The sequence below is a fragment of the Coptis chinensis genome, chromosome 5, assembly GCF_015680905.1.
Source record: "Coptis chinensis isolate HL-2020 chromosome 5, ASM1568090v1, whole genome shotgun sequence".
Classification (NCBI taxonomy): domain Eukaryota; kingdom Viridiplantae; phylum Streptophyta; class Magnoliopsida; order Ranunculales; family Ranunculaceae; genus Coptis; species Coptis chinensis.
The window spans coordinates 15,022,962-15,041,058 of record NC_141460.1 but is presented as its reverse complement, the minus strand read 5'-3'; the positions used below and the strand labels follow the sequence as shown (position 1 = coordinate 15,041,058).

At 38.1% G+C, this 18,097-nt stretch overlaps 2 protein-coding genes and 1 pseudogene across 2 annotated transcripts; all 3 read left to right on the top strand.

Moving 5' to 3' along the window:
- The first annotated feature begins 529 nt into the window (after positions 1–529).
- On the top strand, positions 530–1,627 carry LOC147496841 (glucan endo-1,3-beta-glucosidase pseudogene; annotated as a pseudogene).
- Positions 1,628–3,760: 2,133 nt separating this feature from the next.
- LOC147496840 (zinc finger BED domain-containing protein RICESLEEPER 2-like) lies at positions 3,761–6,408 on the top strand. The gene is made up of 3 exons (XM_086560782.1): positions 3,761–5,952; positions 6,054–6,118; positions 6,232–6,408. Exon 1 carries the CDS (start codon positions 3,761–3,763, stop codon positions 5,774–5,776), a length of 2,016 nt encoding a protein of 671 aa, XP_086416908.1. The 3' UTR covers positions 5,777–5,952; positions 6,054–6,118; positions 6,232–6,408.
- Positions 6,409–10,944: 4,536 nt separating this feature from the next.
- LOC147496839 (U11/U12 small nuclear ribonucleoprotein 65 kDa protein-like) lies at positions 10,945–17,576 on the top strand. Its single transcript, XM_086562677.1, has 11 exons — positions 10,945–11,566; positions 11,657–11,860; positions 11,953–12,034; positions 12,112–12,285; positions 12,625–12,822; positions 12,910–13,083; positions 13,388–13,475; positions 13,703–13,752; positions 14,680–14,730; positions 16,760–16,885; positions 16,967–17,576. The coding sequence occupies exons 1-10, from the start codon at positions 11,322–11,324 to the stop codon at positions 16,841–16,843; spliced, it is 1,350 nt and encodes a 449-aa protein (XP_086418803.1). The 5' UTR covers positions 10,945–11,321; the 3' UTR covers positions 16,844–16,885; positions 16,967–17,576.
- Positions 17,577–18,097: the final 521 nt, after the last annotated feature.

The following is an 18,097-nucleotide window of genomic DNA, read 5'->3' as shown; positions in this document are numbered from 1 at the left end:
GGGGCTTCAGAAGTACTGGTTCTAGTTCATTATAAAGCTCAACAATTTATCTATAAACAATGAACGCATAATAAGAAATTGAAATTAAGAAACATAATAAGAAGAAAATAAAGAGGTGATCTTACCTTTGTGCCAAACTTCTTTGATTTCATATACGAACTCACTCTAATATACAAAGAACAAAAGAAATTATTTGTTGATTCGCCAACGTTGAGGTATGCATGAAAATCATATGGTCTGTAGCCTAACCTGACAGTCCATAGAAATGACCCCATTTGATAGCATAAAGAAAGAATGGTTATTAAATAAAAAAAGTACATACATGGTTTTAAGAACACTATAGATTGTTGTCACTTAACTAAAGAAAATATATATGCGAATGAATAAATAGTTTGCTCTCATTGCACTTGATACCATGGCATCAGGAACTCCCCATATCCAAAGAAAAGCATCTGATCAACTTCAAATATTTCTAAGTGAGGCTAGCTAGCAGCTACTAACCATTCACCCCAGCCATCCCACCGCAAACATGGAGAAAGAAAATGGTGTCTCCACTTCAGCTGTTGCCAGTGTCTTGCTTGCATTTGTAATCACCTTTTTCAGAGGTATGTGAACCAAATCATTATATTACAACTATATTAAGTTACAAATTTTGTCTGTGCCCCTAATATAATTGGCTTCTTTACTGCCTTAGGCGTGCAAGGAACCATTGGTGTGAACTATGGTACAGTAGCAAACGATCTTCCTCCAGTAGAAGAAGCTGCACAGTTTCTCCTCCAAAAAACCGTTATAAATCGTGTTAGGCTATTCAATGCCAACCCCTCGACGTTAAGAGCATTTGCACACACTGGCATTGAAGTAACCATCACTGTACCTAATAAACAAATACCTGACCTTGCCAAGCTCTCCTTTGCTCAGCAGTGGATCAGTACTCATGTGCTTCCTTACACTCTAGCAACAAATATTGTTCACATCTTAGTAGGTAATCAACGGCGAACATATTACTGATAGTAAGCCTTCTTCCAGCTATGTGAAACCTCCACACAGCCCTTGTTGGCATGTCTCTTGACCACCAAATCAAACTGTCCACACCACATTCATTAGGCATATTATCCTCCTCTAGTCCCCCTTCAACTGGGAAGTTCCGAAAAGGCTATGATACTGTTGTGTTAAAGCCATTGTTTAGCTTCTTAAAAGCCACCAGTTCTCCTTTCATGATAAATCCATATCCATTCTTTGGCTGCTCAGCTGACACACTTGATTATGCTCTATTTAGACCCAATGCAGGAGTGCAGGACGATAACACACAACTTCGGCACACGAACATGCTAGATGGACAACTAGACGCGATTTTTTCAGCATTGAAGCTCCTTGGCTTCTAGGATTTGGTGATTGTTATTGCTGAAACTGGCTGGCCATCGAAAGGCGATGAAGGGCAAGCAAGTGTTGATGTAGAAAGTGCAGCACACACAAAATTCTCTTTTCAATGGAAAATGATTCACATCCATTACCCAAAACAATTCATACAAAAAGAAATCTCTAACCAAAAAATACAATAAAAATAACTCAAAATTTAATATAGATCTCAATATATTCCTTGAAAGAATAGTGGAAAATAGATTACTAAAAAAAACTTACGTGGACTGGCGAATTGCTTCCTCTTGAGCTGAACTGTTTGTATGGGTTTCATTTATAAATAGAGCTGCCACGGTCAATTTTGACCTTCTGGCATGTAGCTGTACCTGATTTGTCTAGGTGGATAGATCTAAAGCCAGACATTTTTATAACGTAAACTTGCATCGCACCTAGCTATTGCAAGTCCGCTTTGTGGGAATGGATGTCTTGGTAGTAAGAGACTAAGAACCTTACTTTTTCGGGAAGGGCTAAAGTGATGAAGACAACCACTCCAAAGCGGTCAGAAAGAAAAGCAGTGGTAGCATCCGTTGTGGCATGACCTTCTTATCATCCTTTAATTGAAGATATTATTTTACTCATGGCAAGAGATCTGTTGGTCAGACAATTTTTGTAACTTGGTCAACTACACATACTGATTGAAATTCAATCAAGAAGGAAATGATTGAATTATTAACTAACAAGAGTTACGCGAGAACTCTTCATTTTGTTGAGGTTGAGAACTCGTGGGTTTTGAATTTTGGGTGTTTTTATTTATTTGGTTAGTATTTTGGGTTTTTAGGATTCCTAGTTGAAGTCGAAGAGGTTTTTTTTTGAAGATTCAAATTTTGTGTTTGAATAATTCGTAGTTATCGCGAATTGGTTTAGAGATTTGGCGTATAATTGTTTTGTTCTTATAATATGTATCTCGAGAAGATCTAGATAATCTCGAGCAAATCCAATGTCAGATATAATTTGTAGTAGGGACTGACTCGCAATTAATTAAAATACTGTCCTGATTTTTAATTAACTTTGTGTACCCACTTAAAAATACTGCTGACGTGGCGCCCTTAAATCTCTTAGGAGCATTTTCGCCCATTGTGCAATAATGGTTTTAGATACATACTTTTCTTACCCAAATTCCATTGCATTATTTCTTTGCTACGTTTTTGGGAGGGGTGGGGTACATGGGACAAAAAGTAGCTTGGTAGGTTTCTGTCTGTCTGTCCTCACTAGGGGTGATAATTTGGCCCTCAGGCCCTCAACCCGGCCCTAAAAAATGCGCATCAAAATCCTCAAAAGTTGGCCCTCACAGATTTGAGGGGCAGGATGGCCCGGCCCTCATACTTGTTAGGGGCGGGCTAGGGTCTAGGTTCTGGAGCATAGGCCTGGCCCTCACTCATATAGGGTATTTTGTAATTTGGCCCTCAGTCAAATATAAAAAGAAAAGTGAACCCTAAATCCCTAAATCCCTAAATCCCTAAATGAGTGCCGCCATGGATAAGAATCTGACTTCCACAGTTCCACCATCCCATGCTCTTTCTCAAAGGTGAGCTTACACATGAGATAGAATCGCTTGAAGACAGAATATTAAAGATTGGGGGAGTTTCCACCTTTGAAGCTGATCACAAAAAGCACCTGCAGGAAAAAGTGAGACTTCGTTCAGAGGTACGTACAAGACCCTTATATATTTATTTCAATGAATGATTGAATGGAAATGGAGCTACCAAAATGAATTACGTATCAATGAATGCTTGGTCTGTGTCTAATGTTTGATCAAATCCAGATCTAAAGAAGTTTCCTATAGCAGATATTGCAATTTATGACTATGTCTATCAAAGTGAGCTGATATCATTTAGTGCCATTGCCTGGGTCCTAGTCAGCATGACACATGCCTCTTTTCTTTTCCTTAAGAGTATTAATGCCAGTATAGAAACTTGGTATTAACATGATTACAAACAATTAATGTAGGATAATCAGAATTTCGATTACGAAAACATAAAAGACCACCAGAAGAAGCTAATAATAAGACTTGTGATGAATCAAGAGAACATCGATCATATAAAGGAATATTATTCCATTTGTATGATAAACAAGAAACCATAAATCTCTATTATGTGGTTTCTTTCAAGCTTTAACTGTATTTTATTAGTTTATTTTGTTGTTGTTGTTGTTTGTTTTATTTTATATTTTACTTGTGATAGATCTGATATTGGTATTAAATACTAAATGTTCTTTCACTTCTATGGACAGGGTTTAAGACTTTGAAGTAGCATTTCAAGTTTTCAACCATTCCTCTGTTTCTGATATTTTCTGGTACTACGTTAAGGTTTGCGTATTCTGTCTTTGTCTACCGTTATTAACTGTGATGGAAGGTATACCTTTGATGGGTTATGATCCAAATAGTGATGTGGATATGGTTGTAGGCAATCCACCGGTTGTAACCCCTAGAATTCCAAGGAAAACATCTCATGTATGGAAACAATTTGACAAAGTTACCAAAAAAAATGATGATGGAACAATTATGAAACAACCTAATGGGAAGGATGTTATGAAGGCTATTTGTAAAATTTGTAGTGATAAGCTTGTTTTTGGGGGTAGAAGTGGGACCAGTCACCTTAGTAGGCACGCAACAAGTTGTTTGAAGAGAACCACATATGATGTAGGGCAAACGATCATAGGTAGAACTCCAACTGGTGGGATTTACAGTTTTACTTTTAGTCAAGCAAGAGCTCGTCGAGAAACGGTTAGGTACTTTATTCGCGAAGAATTACCATTTAACAAAGTAGAAAAACCGGCTTTTCGTAGGTGGATCCAAAAGTCTGTTGGACCTCAATTCAAACCTCCTGGTCGTCTCACGTTAAGGGCCGACATATTTCTGATTTTGGAAGAAGAAAAAGCTGTTTTGAAAGACCTTCTTAGAAGTGTTCCTGGTAAGATATGCCTTACGTCTAATTTGTGGACTTCAAATCAGAAATTGGGATACATGTGCATTACTGCCCATTTCATTTGCACTGATTGGAAATTGCATAAAAGAGTGATTAGCTTTCCTATGCTTCCATGTCCTCACATGGGTAAAACAATTAGTGATGCTATCTATGCAAACCTATTAGGCTGGAACATTAGTGACAAGATATGGACATTAACATTGGATAACGCATCCAATAATGATGTATGTGCGTCACATTTGAAAGATCAACTCTTTGGCCATGATATGTTGAGCAGGGAACTATTCCATCTTCGTTGCAATGCTCATATAACTAATCTGTTGGTAAAAGATGGGTTGAAACATGTTGAAAGCTCACTTGAGAATATAAGAGAAAGTGTTAGACACGTCAAATATTCTCCGTCAAAGCTTCAAAAGTTTTTTGAAACTTGTCAAAGTTTGAACATGAAAGAGAAGAGGTTACCAATGGATATTCAGACTAGGTGGAATTCGACTTATCTCATGTTAGAAGCTGCTATTCCATACCAAAAAGTGTTTGATCAGTTCTTTTATGATTCTGATTTTGCATATAAGCCTGATCTTGTTGATTGGCAGAATGTTATTGTTATTAAAGATTTCTTTGAAATATTTTATGTGTCTACAAAGTCGTTTTCTTGTTCTAACTCTGTCACATCCAGTACATTTTGCTTTCAGTTAAGCAAGATTGTATTGATCTTGAAAAGGGTTGAAAATGTGCCTAGTTTTAAGCCTTTGTATGATAACATCAAATGGAAGTATGATAAATATTGGAAAGATGTTCCAATGCTTCTTGGATTGGCTTCTTGCATGGATCCTTGTTTCAAGTTCACTGTCTTAGAGTTGTGTTTGGACTTCAATTATGATTATGACTCTCAATCCCAACCTGAATCTCAGTCTCCATCTGTTTCTAATGAGAACCCATGGTTGTTACCCTATAAAACCAAATTAAATGAACTTTTTGAGGTGTACTTGCAAAAGATGAGTAGTGGTGTTACTGGTATGAATGGGACAAGTTCAAATGCTCCTCAAGAAGAGGACATGGTGCTTGCAATGCTATCAAAGCGTAGAGAAGCAGCAATTAAGAAATACAAATCTGAGTTGCAACGTTACCTGGATCAGCCAACAATCATTACTTCCAGCGAGACATTTGATGTTTTGGACTGGTGGAGGACCCAAGCAAATACATATCCTGTTCTCTCTGCAATGGCACGTGATTTGCTGACTATACCGGTTTCCACAGTTCCTTCTGAATCTGCCTTCAGCGGAAGTGAAAGAGTAGTTAGCAAATGCCGAAGTTGTTTGCTTCCGGAGACTATGGAGGCTTTAATGTGCTTGAAAGACTGGTTCCAAGCTGAGGAAGGGCTTCAAGATGAAGATCTGACGGAGCTAGAGGAAATTATGGGAGAAATGGAACTATAATCTTGGTACTTTTTTTTGGGGGAGAACCTAGCATCTTGATGTTGACTTTTGGTATATATTATTAGGTATATATTAGCGTAAGAGACGTGACTTGATATATATTGCTAACTTAGAAGATCTGGCTTCCTTGCTATATTTTGAGATCGACATCTTGTTGATTAAACGCGATCTAATTGGTAAGCATATGTCAAAATTTGCTTAGTATACATGTTATATATGTTTATTGACATTGTGATGCTAGTGCTAATATTTTTTCACTCGTGGTGATGTGTAACAGATCATCTTTTGGATATTTTTGCTAATCACTTTTGGACAATCTTGCCTGTGTTACATGTCGCTCCGGTTTGTACTGATAGTCTTTGTTATCATTTTTTTTCCATGACAAAGACTGCATGCTTAACTAGTCTGAATTTTTGTTGCTTAAAGTGTAATAGGGTGTGGTGTTTGAATTTCAGTTCATGGACACATCGACATCCTCTCATCTTGTGTCCTGGTCGAGTATGTACATGTTGATTGGTAAGGCAAGTACTTCATTTTTCAATAGCTTTTTTTTCCCTACACATGCATGGTAAGAATGGAAAGCCTTTTATAAATATGTTGTAATTGTTAAGGCAAGGAATTGTATTTGTGTTTCACAGGTTATGCATATGATTGGGGAGCTTTGATCACTGGGAAAATGGATGTCATTGGCTGACTTGCCAAAGGAAGTTCTCTGCAATACCATTCTCATTTCCAAAAGAGATGAAAAAACAAATGCTCTTGACTCCTGTACTTCAATAGTTCAATATATAGTTATATTGTGAATTGTGAGGATCCCAGATTGTATGCCTTTTGTATTTAATTTTATGAGATCATCAAGTTACTTAACTTGTATATGACACTATGAATATTTTATGTTGATTAGATTATCAGAATGATTGTAGAAATATATGAACCAGGACTATATTGTATATGAAAATCAAAATTTGACAAGAAACTTACTACTACTAAAATGAAGTCAAAGTCTGATTGGGCACGGCCCGGCCCTCTAACTTGGCCCGCAAAAGGAGGGTTGAGGGGCGGGTTAGAGTGTTATATTCTGTGAGCGTGAGCGAACTCTTGAGGTCGCTATTCAAAACTCTCACAAAAAACCACTTCATACGTGTCACTCTCTCCTATGTCTGTCCGTACCCCCAAATAACCCTTACTTTGTGTCTGACCTAACCCCCCCCCCCCTCTTTTCTCATTTTCCCCTATCTTCGCCTCCAACCTCTCCCAATCTCTCCTCCAAACTGTTCTCACAATCTAAGAGTGATAAAGGACCGTCTCTCTATTCTCGCTCTCGGATTTCTCGCGGGAAGGTTGTTCCACTGGATTCTTCTTCAATTTGTACGACTCTCCATACTCAAGACAAGAGAGATAGTTCTAGGTAATGTATCTCTCGCTGAATTTAGTAGATTCTTGACTTCCATGTTTATATACCTACTTGAAACCAAATATCACTTTATCGCCAGATTGCATCCGCTTGCGGTTGGCTTCTCAAACTTTATTACAGTAATTGAAATGTTTCACAAAAATAATCTTAGCGGTTTTACTTGCTTATAGAGTTTTAGTATTTTCATCATGGAATTGGGTGAAAAGATAACAAACAAAGGGTTGGCAATTGCAGATTTTTTAGTGCTTTAAATAAAGGATTTCAGTATTTGGTTTGATTTTGGGTTATTTGGGTTGTCCGATCGAATAAATATCGGAGAAGTTTGGAATGGCACTATAATGTAATGCCTCTGTGAGATATATGCAAGTGGATCAGAAACATGTAATGGTGTGAATTAGAGATCTCAACTGTTAAATGATATATTGTTTATGATAACTTATTGGGAACAAGAGAAACTGGTGGTTTGATGTCATAAACTTTTAAGCAGTTTACTTTCCTGCTTTCTGTCGATCAGTTCAAAACAATGAAAACCAATCACTTGGAAAGTCAGAAACTCCTCCTTTCTTCTCTGGCTAGAATAATGTTAGATCGACCTCTTATGGGATAACTTGGGATCGTTGATCTCTTCCTTAAAGATTGGGATGAGTCGATGTCGGTCGATGGTGCACTTCCTGATGTCGAATTCCAAAAATCAGCGAGAGGTTCCCCACTCTTCTTTGATCCGTCTTAGGGCCAAGTGGCGACCCTAAACCCGAGCTCGGTCGCGATGTGTCCGGAAACTTCGGTCGTGGTGCGATTGATGACTTTACCGTAGGACTTCCTCGATGTTGGAGCAGCGGAGATCCCCCACCTCGTCCGGTCAAGCTGCTCCTCTCTCTGCCCTTGAAGCTTGCTCTTCGACCCGCATCGTAGCACGTACACTTTCGGCTATTCTCGATTCCATTCCCTCTATCTATCTTTGGGAAAAAGCTGCCGAGTGAGGGCTTTGTCTCTTTCTGTTTGTGCCAGCTGGCCTTGCCCGAATGTTCTGACTCCCGGTAATCGAATGGGTGGTAGTTGGGTTGGCTTTGGCAAAACTTTTTGTCTATGAGCTGTTTTGACTGCTTTCTTCCCGGAATTTGAAATAGGGGAACCCTCTGGGTATCAAGCTAAAATCTCATATCGATAGTGCATTTCCCATCAATTCTGGTCTTCTCTCGCCAATCGTGTCAGTGTAGTCTGACTCGTATCGAAAGCTTATCTTATATATATCATTTATCATTTATCATTTCGGTTAAGTACGTGCTGATTTTTTTCCAAAAGGCATGTATGTTCACGTTTTGAGACCGTCTTTCATTGTAAGGATTATTTGATAATTATCAGCTGGTGCGAATCAACATGTTTGTTGTTTCTTTTCTTCATTGGTAATATATAGAGCTTTCAAATGTAATCTTTAATTCAATATTGGAGTATGTTATCACACTCTTGCACTTAGCCTTGCGGTATGTTGGATTTGATGTGCAGATCCTCTCTATGTTGCTTACAATGATGAAGAATGGGGAGTTCCCTGTTCATGATGACAAGTGAGTTTTTCTTATATTTCGCCTCGGATTATTATTATTAAGAAGCTTCACGAATCGGGACTCGGGCATCAATCGGCTTAGTTGGGGGATGTGTTGGGCATGTCTTTCGCCTATCAAGTAGGTGTTGGACCTATTACCCCTTTGATATACATTGTTACCTCACTTTCTAGATGCTTAACTTTTGAGGTAAAGTGGTCGTGAGAGGTCCAAAGACCGCACCGAAGTTGGATCGTGTTCAAGTGTGCCAATCTTGGAGGGGTATTGTTGGTCTTATGCCCGCCCGTCTAAGACCTGCAACCCTTCAAGTATTTAAGGTTATGTCCGTCCAAAGAGCTTTTGGAATAAACTGGTTGTTGACTAGAAGATTGTGAAATTTGTGAGAGGGAAATTTTTTTAGCTCTCCACATTTCATGACTTTTGCATGTAAAGAAACCAAGCGACAAAGAGATGTAATTAAAGGTTTAATCACTGAGTTGGTTGTTTATCCGGGATTACTTAGATATATGTCGCCGTCAGTGTTTATATTTGCTAATGTGGTCTTCTACTCTTTATGGTATTTCCAGCCTGAATATACTTATGTGGATGGAGATGGTATTGTTCCTACCAAATCAGCTAAGGTATATTTTCTAAGCTCATTTCTTTTATGTGAAGATTTGTTGTTTGTTATTTAGAGATCTTATTACTTTATTCAGTTTTGCATGATGTGTCGAAATGAACATTATTGTGTCGCAACCCGGAAAGTTCACTTCACTTCTCATTCTTTGTTTATTAGTTGGGGGAAAAAAACTGTTTGGGATGGCCTATTGTAAATCTCGAGATTGGGCAAATCCGAAAGTGAGAAGATAAAATATAGTGACACTGAGTTAAAACGCATGCCAACCGCTCGGTTGGTAAAGTTAGTGGGGAGCTGTTACCCGCAGATCTATTTCAAATCCACGAAAATTGGTTTTGGGATATTAAACAAATTTGGCTTTGAAATATTATTGACGTAAACAAAAGCTTCTAGCTGCAACTTTCCTTTGTGGGGGCCGCGAGTTAATATATTTATCATCGAAGGAAGCTTGAGTCATTCAAATCACTTTTGAGTGTCAAACCGATATTATTTTAGCTTACGGTTTGAATTATGTTTCTTCCAAAGTAGATTATCTATGCTTTCTTTCAAATCCATGTTTTTATATATTGGTGATGGCTTACCCGCGGCAAGTAAGGTAGTTTTTTCAGGCCGCCATCGGGCCTTGTTACGTGATAAAACAATGTTTCAACTTATTCGAAGTGGCTACGAAGTCGGCGACAAGTCTAGCTATCACTCCAAGATATCTAGAGTAATGGATGGATGTGTTCATGAGTGAAAAACACAATGATTTGCTTTTGTATCTCGATAATTTATTTCCAACAAAAATCATTGTTATGGCGTATTTGAACTTGTAACTTGAAATTGTAAACTCTCTTTCTCAAAGCGGACTATAGAATAGAAACTTCGTTTATCGGGCTCATCTTTTATGGGAAGCGTGAGAAAAGAAAAGGAAGTTGCATGGGGAGGTAGGTCGTACTCCACGAGAGTTTCAAGATAAGCGAGTGCCACTCGAGTACAAACAACACCAAAGCGGGATAAGGTCTTGAATGTGGATGAACCCTTGTGAAATGTAGTAAAGAAAAACGCTAGGAAGTTCGACCCAATCAGCAACCTTCTTATCACTTTCCTCACTCGATGATCATCAAGTATCTCATTAGACAATACTTCAGATTCCATGATCACTTCGTTCGAGAAGCTCGGTCAAGTGGAGTTGCATATCTCAACTCATTGAGGATATCCCTAGCGTTATCACACTGTCACTTCCTTTTTAGTCACAAAGACGAAATGCGATGGCATTAAGTGAGATTAATTCCTATTCTTAGTTTTATTCAATGTTTAACCGGTTTATTTTTATTTAGAGTGAGCGTTAGGGGTATGTGGCCAAAATATTTTTGGTTGGTTTCTGTCCTTATCTCTTCTCTTTGTCTCCCTCTCCACTCTCCACGCACTTTAATTCTCCGCTCACGCCCCCACTGCTATGCAGTATACTAGTATATAGTCTGACCTGATACGGCCTTCAAAGTATAAGGGCTTTATAGTTTGAGAGCCAGGTTAGCCCGGCCCGGCCCATTTATCACCCCTAGTTTTCACCTATCTCTCTCTCCTTCTTTCTTTCCCCTCCCTCTTAACCAAACCCTAATTCTCTCTCTCTCCCCACTCACAAAACCCATCTCTCCCTCTCTCTTCTCCACCCTCCGCTCACCCCACTGCTTAGCAATTATCTAGTCTAGTCAAGTGAGCGGAGCGAACGTTTCTACCCAATAGGGTATGTGGCCAAAAAAAGTATTTTGGTTGGTTTCTATCAGTTTTCATTTTCGAGCAATTTCTCTTTCCCTCTCCCTCTTCCTCCTTCCTTCTCAACCAAACCCAACTTTCTCTCACTCCCCACCACAAACCCATCTCTTCTTCTCTCTTCTCCACCTTTGCTCACGCCCCCACTGCTTGCAGTTATATAGTACTATTATTATTTAAAAGTGTTTGTTTGTTTCTAGGACGATGATGGTGATGAATTCAGGTGGGCCCTCTGCTCCTCAGCAGCCAGTGAGCACTAGTAGTTGTTGTTTTACTCTTTTGGTTCGGCATCTTCCGGAGGGTATCCCTGAAGACACTTTATTTCGTCTGTTTTCTCACTACGGCGCCTCTTCTGTCCGTGCTCCTTCTTCTTCTAAGTTGAGGAACTGTGCTTTCCTCGATTTCCATACCCAAGCTCTGGCTTCTCAAGCCCACCAACAACTTAATAGGCATCAATCAGTTATTATTTATTATTATTAAATGTTTTCCTTTACTAACAGAAGAAGAATTACTTGTATTTTTTTTTGTTGATTACTCAGGTTGAGGCTCCTTGGGAAAGTGTTACTGGTCGAAAGAGCAACTACTAATCCCTCCCTGCTCGATAATCAACAACAACAACATTCTGTTGCTGCTGCTGTTGCCAACAAGGACTCTACTTCATCCTTGCTCAACCGCCCCGATACTGATGCTCAACCTATTGCCCCTAGCCTTGGCATACAATACCCTTTCCCTCCTCATCTCCAGTATGTCCCTTTTTCCTTTTAATGCTGCCCCTCTTAATTTTATTAGAATAATAATTCTATCCATTATTGTTACTTATCCTATTTTATTTTAGGTATGCATATCCTCCTCCAGACGGCAACATACTCACAAACATTGTCAATGCCCTTATTGTCGTTCCTTGCTTTTATACACAGGTAATCCCCCCACCAAAAACTCAGGGCTCATACCTTATATTAACTTAGCTTCATTACTTATGAATCTTTGTCTGCAGGTTTTACATTTGATGAACAAAATGAATATTCCCGCTCCATTCCGTATGGCATTGCCCACTCCACCTTTGCCAACTTCTTTGCCTGCTCCACCACCTCTTCCTCCTGCTCTAGTTGCAAAACCTCACTTGGCAGATTTATCAAGTGATGAATCAGAATTGGAATCTGCAGAGGAGGTACTCCTCTATATTGATTTTTCTCTCCATGGGATTATGATGTCAAATTAATTAAAAAAATGTAAAGGAATTCGCATGCTAGTATTGTAAACCTTGGAAATGTGGTTTTGTAGAGAGGTCAGTTTTATAAAATGTTAAAATTTATGTACGACTAGTCCAATATCATTTGGTATAACATTCACTTAATAATTTAAACCAAATTCTTAACCATAGGTTTTCTTGTATAATGTAGTGAATACTTACCAGTATATAGTTTCACAAGAACCTCAATAATGCCAAGATATGCTATTGATTCAAATCCTTTGAAATGATTATACTCTTTCATGCCCAAAAATTCAGGGAGATGAGGATGAAGACAAAAGCGGCCTCGTCGATGCTCCAAGTAAATCAAAGTGTGGTCGAAAGCGTTGCAGACGAGAAGCTATTGTAGGGCCGGCTGTAAATAAAGATGTGGCTCATGAGGATGTTGGATTGAAACCTGCCACGTTAGCTCCAAAAGAGATGCCGATGATAAAGAAAAATAACCCTGTTCTGCAGGTAGCTTCTCATCCTCGGAAGAGTTAATTAAGATTCTTTAGTTAAACAATATATATCAGTAATTTAATCTTTTTTTTTTGGATGCAGATCAAACTCGCTGCTAAACCAATACATAATGAAGATAAATATGATGCGGACAACATGAACGAATCAGGGGAGCCAGGAAAAGAGGGCATGGAGCTAAAACCATTTGCAACAACTAAAGATATAGAGAGAGGAAAGTTGCCTCCCGAAGAAATCTTATCACTACCAATGTTTAAGGTATCGAAAACTGAAAGAATATGATTTGAACGTGCTAAAAATTAATCAGTTTATAGTCGAAGAAAATAATGGATCTGTGTAACTCCAATTTTGGGATGGCGGTGGGCACCTTCAAAAATATCTATGCCTGCATATCAGTCATAGTAGAGATCCATGTCAAATTCATGCTAAGGCATCATTAGTATAATCCTTAAAGATTAATGAGAAATTCAGATCATTTCAAAATGCTGTGGAGTCTAGATCTAAGTACTATTTGCATGAAAAATATTTATTGAGTTGCGCATTCTTCCTTGCATTTATGCAGAACTATTCAGCCGGGAGTTCTGCTACAGTTTTATACATCAAGAATGTAGCGAAAGACATGATTACTGATGACTTCTACTTCATATTTGGTATGCTGTTACAACTTTAAAGCAAGCTCAATTTATCACATGTGGATCTGATGTTGTAACCTTTTCTCATACAAATTTCGGTAGTTTATCATGTACAGGATTTGTGATCATAGTTAGAGGGATAGAACTAATGGAAATAGTGCTTGTTTTCTATGCTTAATGCTTTTTGCTTCAAAGGGGGAGGGGGGGAGTTTCTGCCTCGTTTTCTGACACATCATATGCTGCAGGTTCACTCTTTCGAACTCTAGAGGCAGCTAAATTGGGTCTGAGTATAAGTTGATGCAGGTGAGATCACTATATATTGCTATTCTGATTTCTCTTGAATGTTATCTGCTTTATGATCCAAAATCTTTCTTTGCTAGTTTAATAGAATTTCATTATTGTACTTCTGTTCTCGAGTGAGAGAATCATGTTCTCCATTGAATTGTTTTAGTAAAGCTGTTGTACTAATGACGAAATGTATGATTGGATGCGTTAGCAGTTTAGTCTTTTGTTGGTCAATTATTCCTAGTCTCTTGTATTCTAAGTTTCTAACCCCTCTATATGTAAATATTGCTTTTGTTAATCTAGGAGGGGAGAATGAGAGGGCAAGCCTATGAAGCACGGGTACTTCTATATGGGTGAAGTATCCGTGTCCGATACGTATCCGACCGGATACGCCCGGATACGCCTCGAATACGTGTCGGATACGCAATTTGGAGTATCTGATTTTTTAATTAATTTTTTATTTTCCGATACGTGGGGGATACGCGGGGGATACGTGGGGGATACGCGGGGGATACGTGGGAATAGTAATCTCACAAATTTTGTTTGGAACTTCAACAAAAAAAAAAAAAGTGAAATAAAATCCAAGATAAGAAGAGATGCAAGAGAATAAAGATGAAGTGAATTAAGATGTAGAAAATGACTTAGTTGAAGTTGGACAACTTGATTGACAAATCCATTGTATTGTTTTGAACTTTTTGTTGGCATTTGCTTGCAGTGTTATACACTTATACAAAGTTGCTGCTTAATGTGTTTGAATTGGTCATTTTATGAAGTAGAATTGCCATTTTAATTTGAATTTGGTGAAATATATATATATATATTATTCAAACGTATCCATGACGTATCTGTATCCTATATTTTTGAAAAATGTCGCGGTCCAGCGTATCGGGTCGTGGTCGTGATCCGTGTCGCCAGATCCATTATCCGTGCTTCCTAGGGGCAAGCTTTTGTGACATTTCCATCGGTTGATCTTGCTCACCGTGCATTGGTATGTTGCTTTGAGATTGATTATTTCGTTTTCCTAGAATGGCAGTTTTGCATTATTATTTTGACCATAAAGGTTCCGGGTTCATTTTTTTCTCTTATTTTTCTTCGTCTAGCCTTATTTTTTTAATCCTGTTGGTAAGAAAGCAAAAGGATCCTTTATGTAAAGATAGCAAATCTGGAGTAAAAATTGTAAACTTTGGATCCCTGTAAATGTCTCAGTTCTTAAAATATTAAGAAATTGTCTGTACCTAAATTGCAAGAGAAAAAATTAGTGCCACTCTTGAATTTGATCTTGATGTGGTCCCTTGGTGGTATTCAAAGCCGCTGGTTCATCTCGTTGGCACATATATTGGTGGTTTGCAATATGCAACTCGTTGTACCTAGTTAACTCCACATCAATATGAAATATATTAATGACGAAGCATCCAATCAAAAGTCCAAGAAATAGCCCAAAAAAGTGTAATTCGGATTGGCAGTTCAGTTTGATACATTATGGCAAAATGATCATAACTTTCTCTATAAACCTTCATTTTGCGAACCATAAATTGGGTTGGAAACTAGACTTAATGAGCTTTCTAGTGGTGTGTGTTATGTATTGAGAGACATCCTATGCAGGTTCAGGTTTGACTGTGAACCTAGCTGAAAATTATGATCAATTTTAATGTTTGTCTCTTCATATTCGAAGTTTGTATTTAGTTATAAATTCTCCAAGACTTGTGTTGGAAGGGGGAATGTATTTTGAATGAAGTTATAGTAATTTTATTGAGAAGGAGTTCTTGATGCATTCTAGGGTTGGACACCCTTGTTTTAAGTCATAATTGGTTCATATGCTATTTGGGATTTTTAGAAGCTTGTTTGATTGCTATTTTGGTGTTTTTAGCATAGGTTATTTTTAGGTTTATTTTTAATTCCTAAAATTAGTTGTTTTAGTTTCTATATTTGAATTAGAAGGCTAGCTTCTAAATTCATAGTTCTTTTAGTCTATATATTTATTGAGTTGTAGGCCTTCGGCCATAGTTGGTTGTTTATTAATAAACCTAGTGTTTGTGTGAGAAAGGTTTTCTCTTTGTGTGTTCTTGTTATTGATTATTTGCAGGGTGATTACAACCGATAACTTGTCATCTCCCTTCTCAAATTTGTGGGTTTCAAGTCCGGTTGTCGTGCACAACAACCGTAGTGGCTCACATGCAACCAGTTTGTGATTCTTCGGCGTCACGTTCATATCTCTATGCACACTAGTGCATCAGTTCTTCTTGGTGCAACAACTCTTATCTCTTTGGCGGATGAGTGGCGAGTTCTAGTAATTGAACTCTTATCTCTTTGGTGGATTTCCATAGGGTGGCAAGTTCTTTGGTTTCCTTTTAATTTTTTGTTTGTGTCTACTCTCTATTACGCCATTCAAAACGGTGTCATAAATGATATCTGGTAATTAACTGGAAAAAAATCATGCAAATTGCTAGAATTAAGAGTTCTATACTAAGAAACATGGATACTTCATATTCTCAAAAAAATCCGTGTCAGACGTTGTGCATACGCTTTCAAACTAGGGTTTATTCTATACCGTAAAAAACTAAGAAAATAAATCTATTTTCATAGTTACAAGTCCATGATATGGCACTTTCGTCGTTGTTTATTTGTAAGGAAGCACTTTCTAAGGTTTTGAGTCCAAGAATTAGTTGTGTAACTAAAGAATTGTTATAGTTTTCTGTTTTTAATAGTTGTGTTCCTGTGTCGGACACTCCGAATCTGTGTCGGACTCTGACACGCATGTGTGTCAATGTGGCTTAGGTTCTATAGTATATGAACTTTTTAGAGATTTATCCCCATAAAAAATATGAATGTCTGCCTGTAAAAACCAACTGCCTAAGTGCCCCTGTCTGATTTTTATTATGCAAATCGTGAGAGAGTTTTCCATTATAAATTTCACTTTCTTCTTTACTATCAAAGCATTCTTAGTCTTATTATTTGGAAACTTCTTTGTGTTCATGTATTTATTATCTTTTATTTCCTCTTGTCCTCGAGTAATGCAGAACCTAGTGAACGGATATGTGTTCAAAGGCAAACCAATGATCATACAATTTGGCCGTAATCCTGGTGCTGCAAGAGCAAACTAAAGCTCCACTGCAAATGAAGACAAATCCATGTTGCTTGTTGTGGTCGGTTAAGTTTATTCTTGTTCTCTTGTTCTCTAATTCTATCTGATATGTGACTTTGGACTGAACTTTATAACTTTGCAGTAGTAAGTAAAGCAACATCTGGCAAAGCTTAAGGAATAGGTTGTGCTGCTGATCAAGCAGCAAAGCTTCTAGGCATCGCATAAAGCTATTACTTTCGGATTATCTGAGCTGTTGGAATCATGGATTTCTAGAGCTGATGGCAAAGTCATCTTGAGCAATTCATCTGTGAATCTCACCTAGCTTCTTGCTGTGGACTTGTGGTTGCTACTCTGATGTTCAAATGTTATCCCAAAATTTAGTTCACAGGTTAGTTCAACGGCATACAACTTCAGAACAACAGATGGGTCTCGCTGCTTCTACCAGATTCAGTGGTTTCAGATCTATGTGCTGCCCCAAAAGGATTTCACAAGTCAAGTTAATAAAAAGAGAAACTGCAATGGGAGGGATTTGAGTGCTATTGATTTTGGCCTAGGGATACAGTGGGAGGGTTGTGTGTGAAAAAAGTTAACAGAAGTTTTGAATGCACTTGAAATATAAGTTTATGTCAAAAAATGTTTTAAGTTTTTTGTATTATACTAAGCTCTCCCACTGTGGATCAGTAATGTCTCATGTTATATGTTGCCAGTGCACATACAGCACTTTTGTCAAAGAATGTTGAGATTCTTTTGTATTTTTTTTACAATATGTTGTGTTAATCATCTCATAGGACTATAGGAGTGCTCTTCGCAGTATGTCGTGTTAATCAGCTCATATGAGCTGATTCCCTATACCGGATAATGGATTCCCCAAAACTTAACCTTATTTGTACTGTCCGAAGTAACTATATTCATTTTAATATTAGAAACTTTATCGATCTTGTCCAACACCACGCTTCCTATTCCAAAGAATGTAAGAATGGTACAAGCTGCTGGTTCCTCCATGCGCTGTCTCCCTATTCTTTTAATTCCCGCGTGAATTTGATGTCATGGGACAGCGACGTGAGCTTCTTAGACCCAGGAGTCTAAAACATTGTCAGCATCATCAGCAGAGATTGAGCAACGCCTCCCTGCTACTTGCTTCTGGTTCTATCCCTTACACTGGCGGCAAATGCTCAAATTGCTTGTTGCAACAGCAGAAGAGTGATACTCTCGATCAGGTGAAGTGTGTCGTTCATTATTATTTTCACTAGCATATAGCTCTATTTTGAGCATT

Excerpts from the sequence above, each read along its gene's own strand:
- LOC147496840 (XM_086560782.1), top strand. The coding sequence starts at position 3,761 with ATGGAAGGTATACCTTTGATGGGTTATGATCCAAATAGTGATGTGGAT.
- LOC147496839 (XM_086562677.1), top strand. The coding sequence starts at position 11,322 with ATGATGGTGATGAATTCAGGTGGGCCCTCTGCTCCTCAGCAGCCAGTG. Across the intron at positions 11,567-11,656 it reads GCCCACCAACAACTTAATAG|GTTGAGGCTCCTTGGGAAAG; the intron begins GCATCAATCAGT and ends TTGATTACTCAG. Across the intron at positions 12,823-12,909 it reads AAAATAACCCTGTTCTGCAG|ATCAAACTCGCTGCTAAACC; the intron begins GTAGCTTCTCAT and ends TTTTGGATGCAG.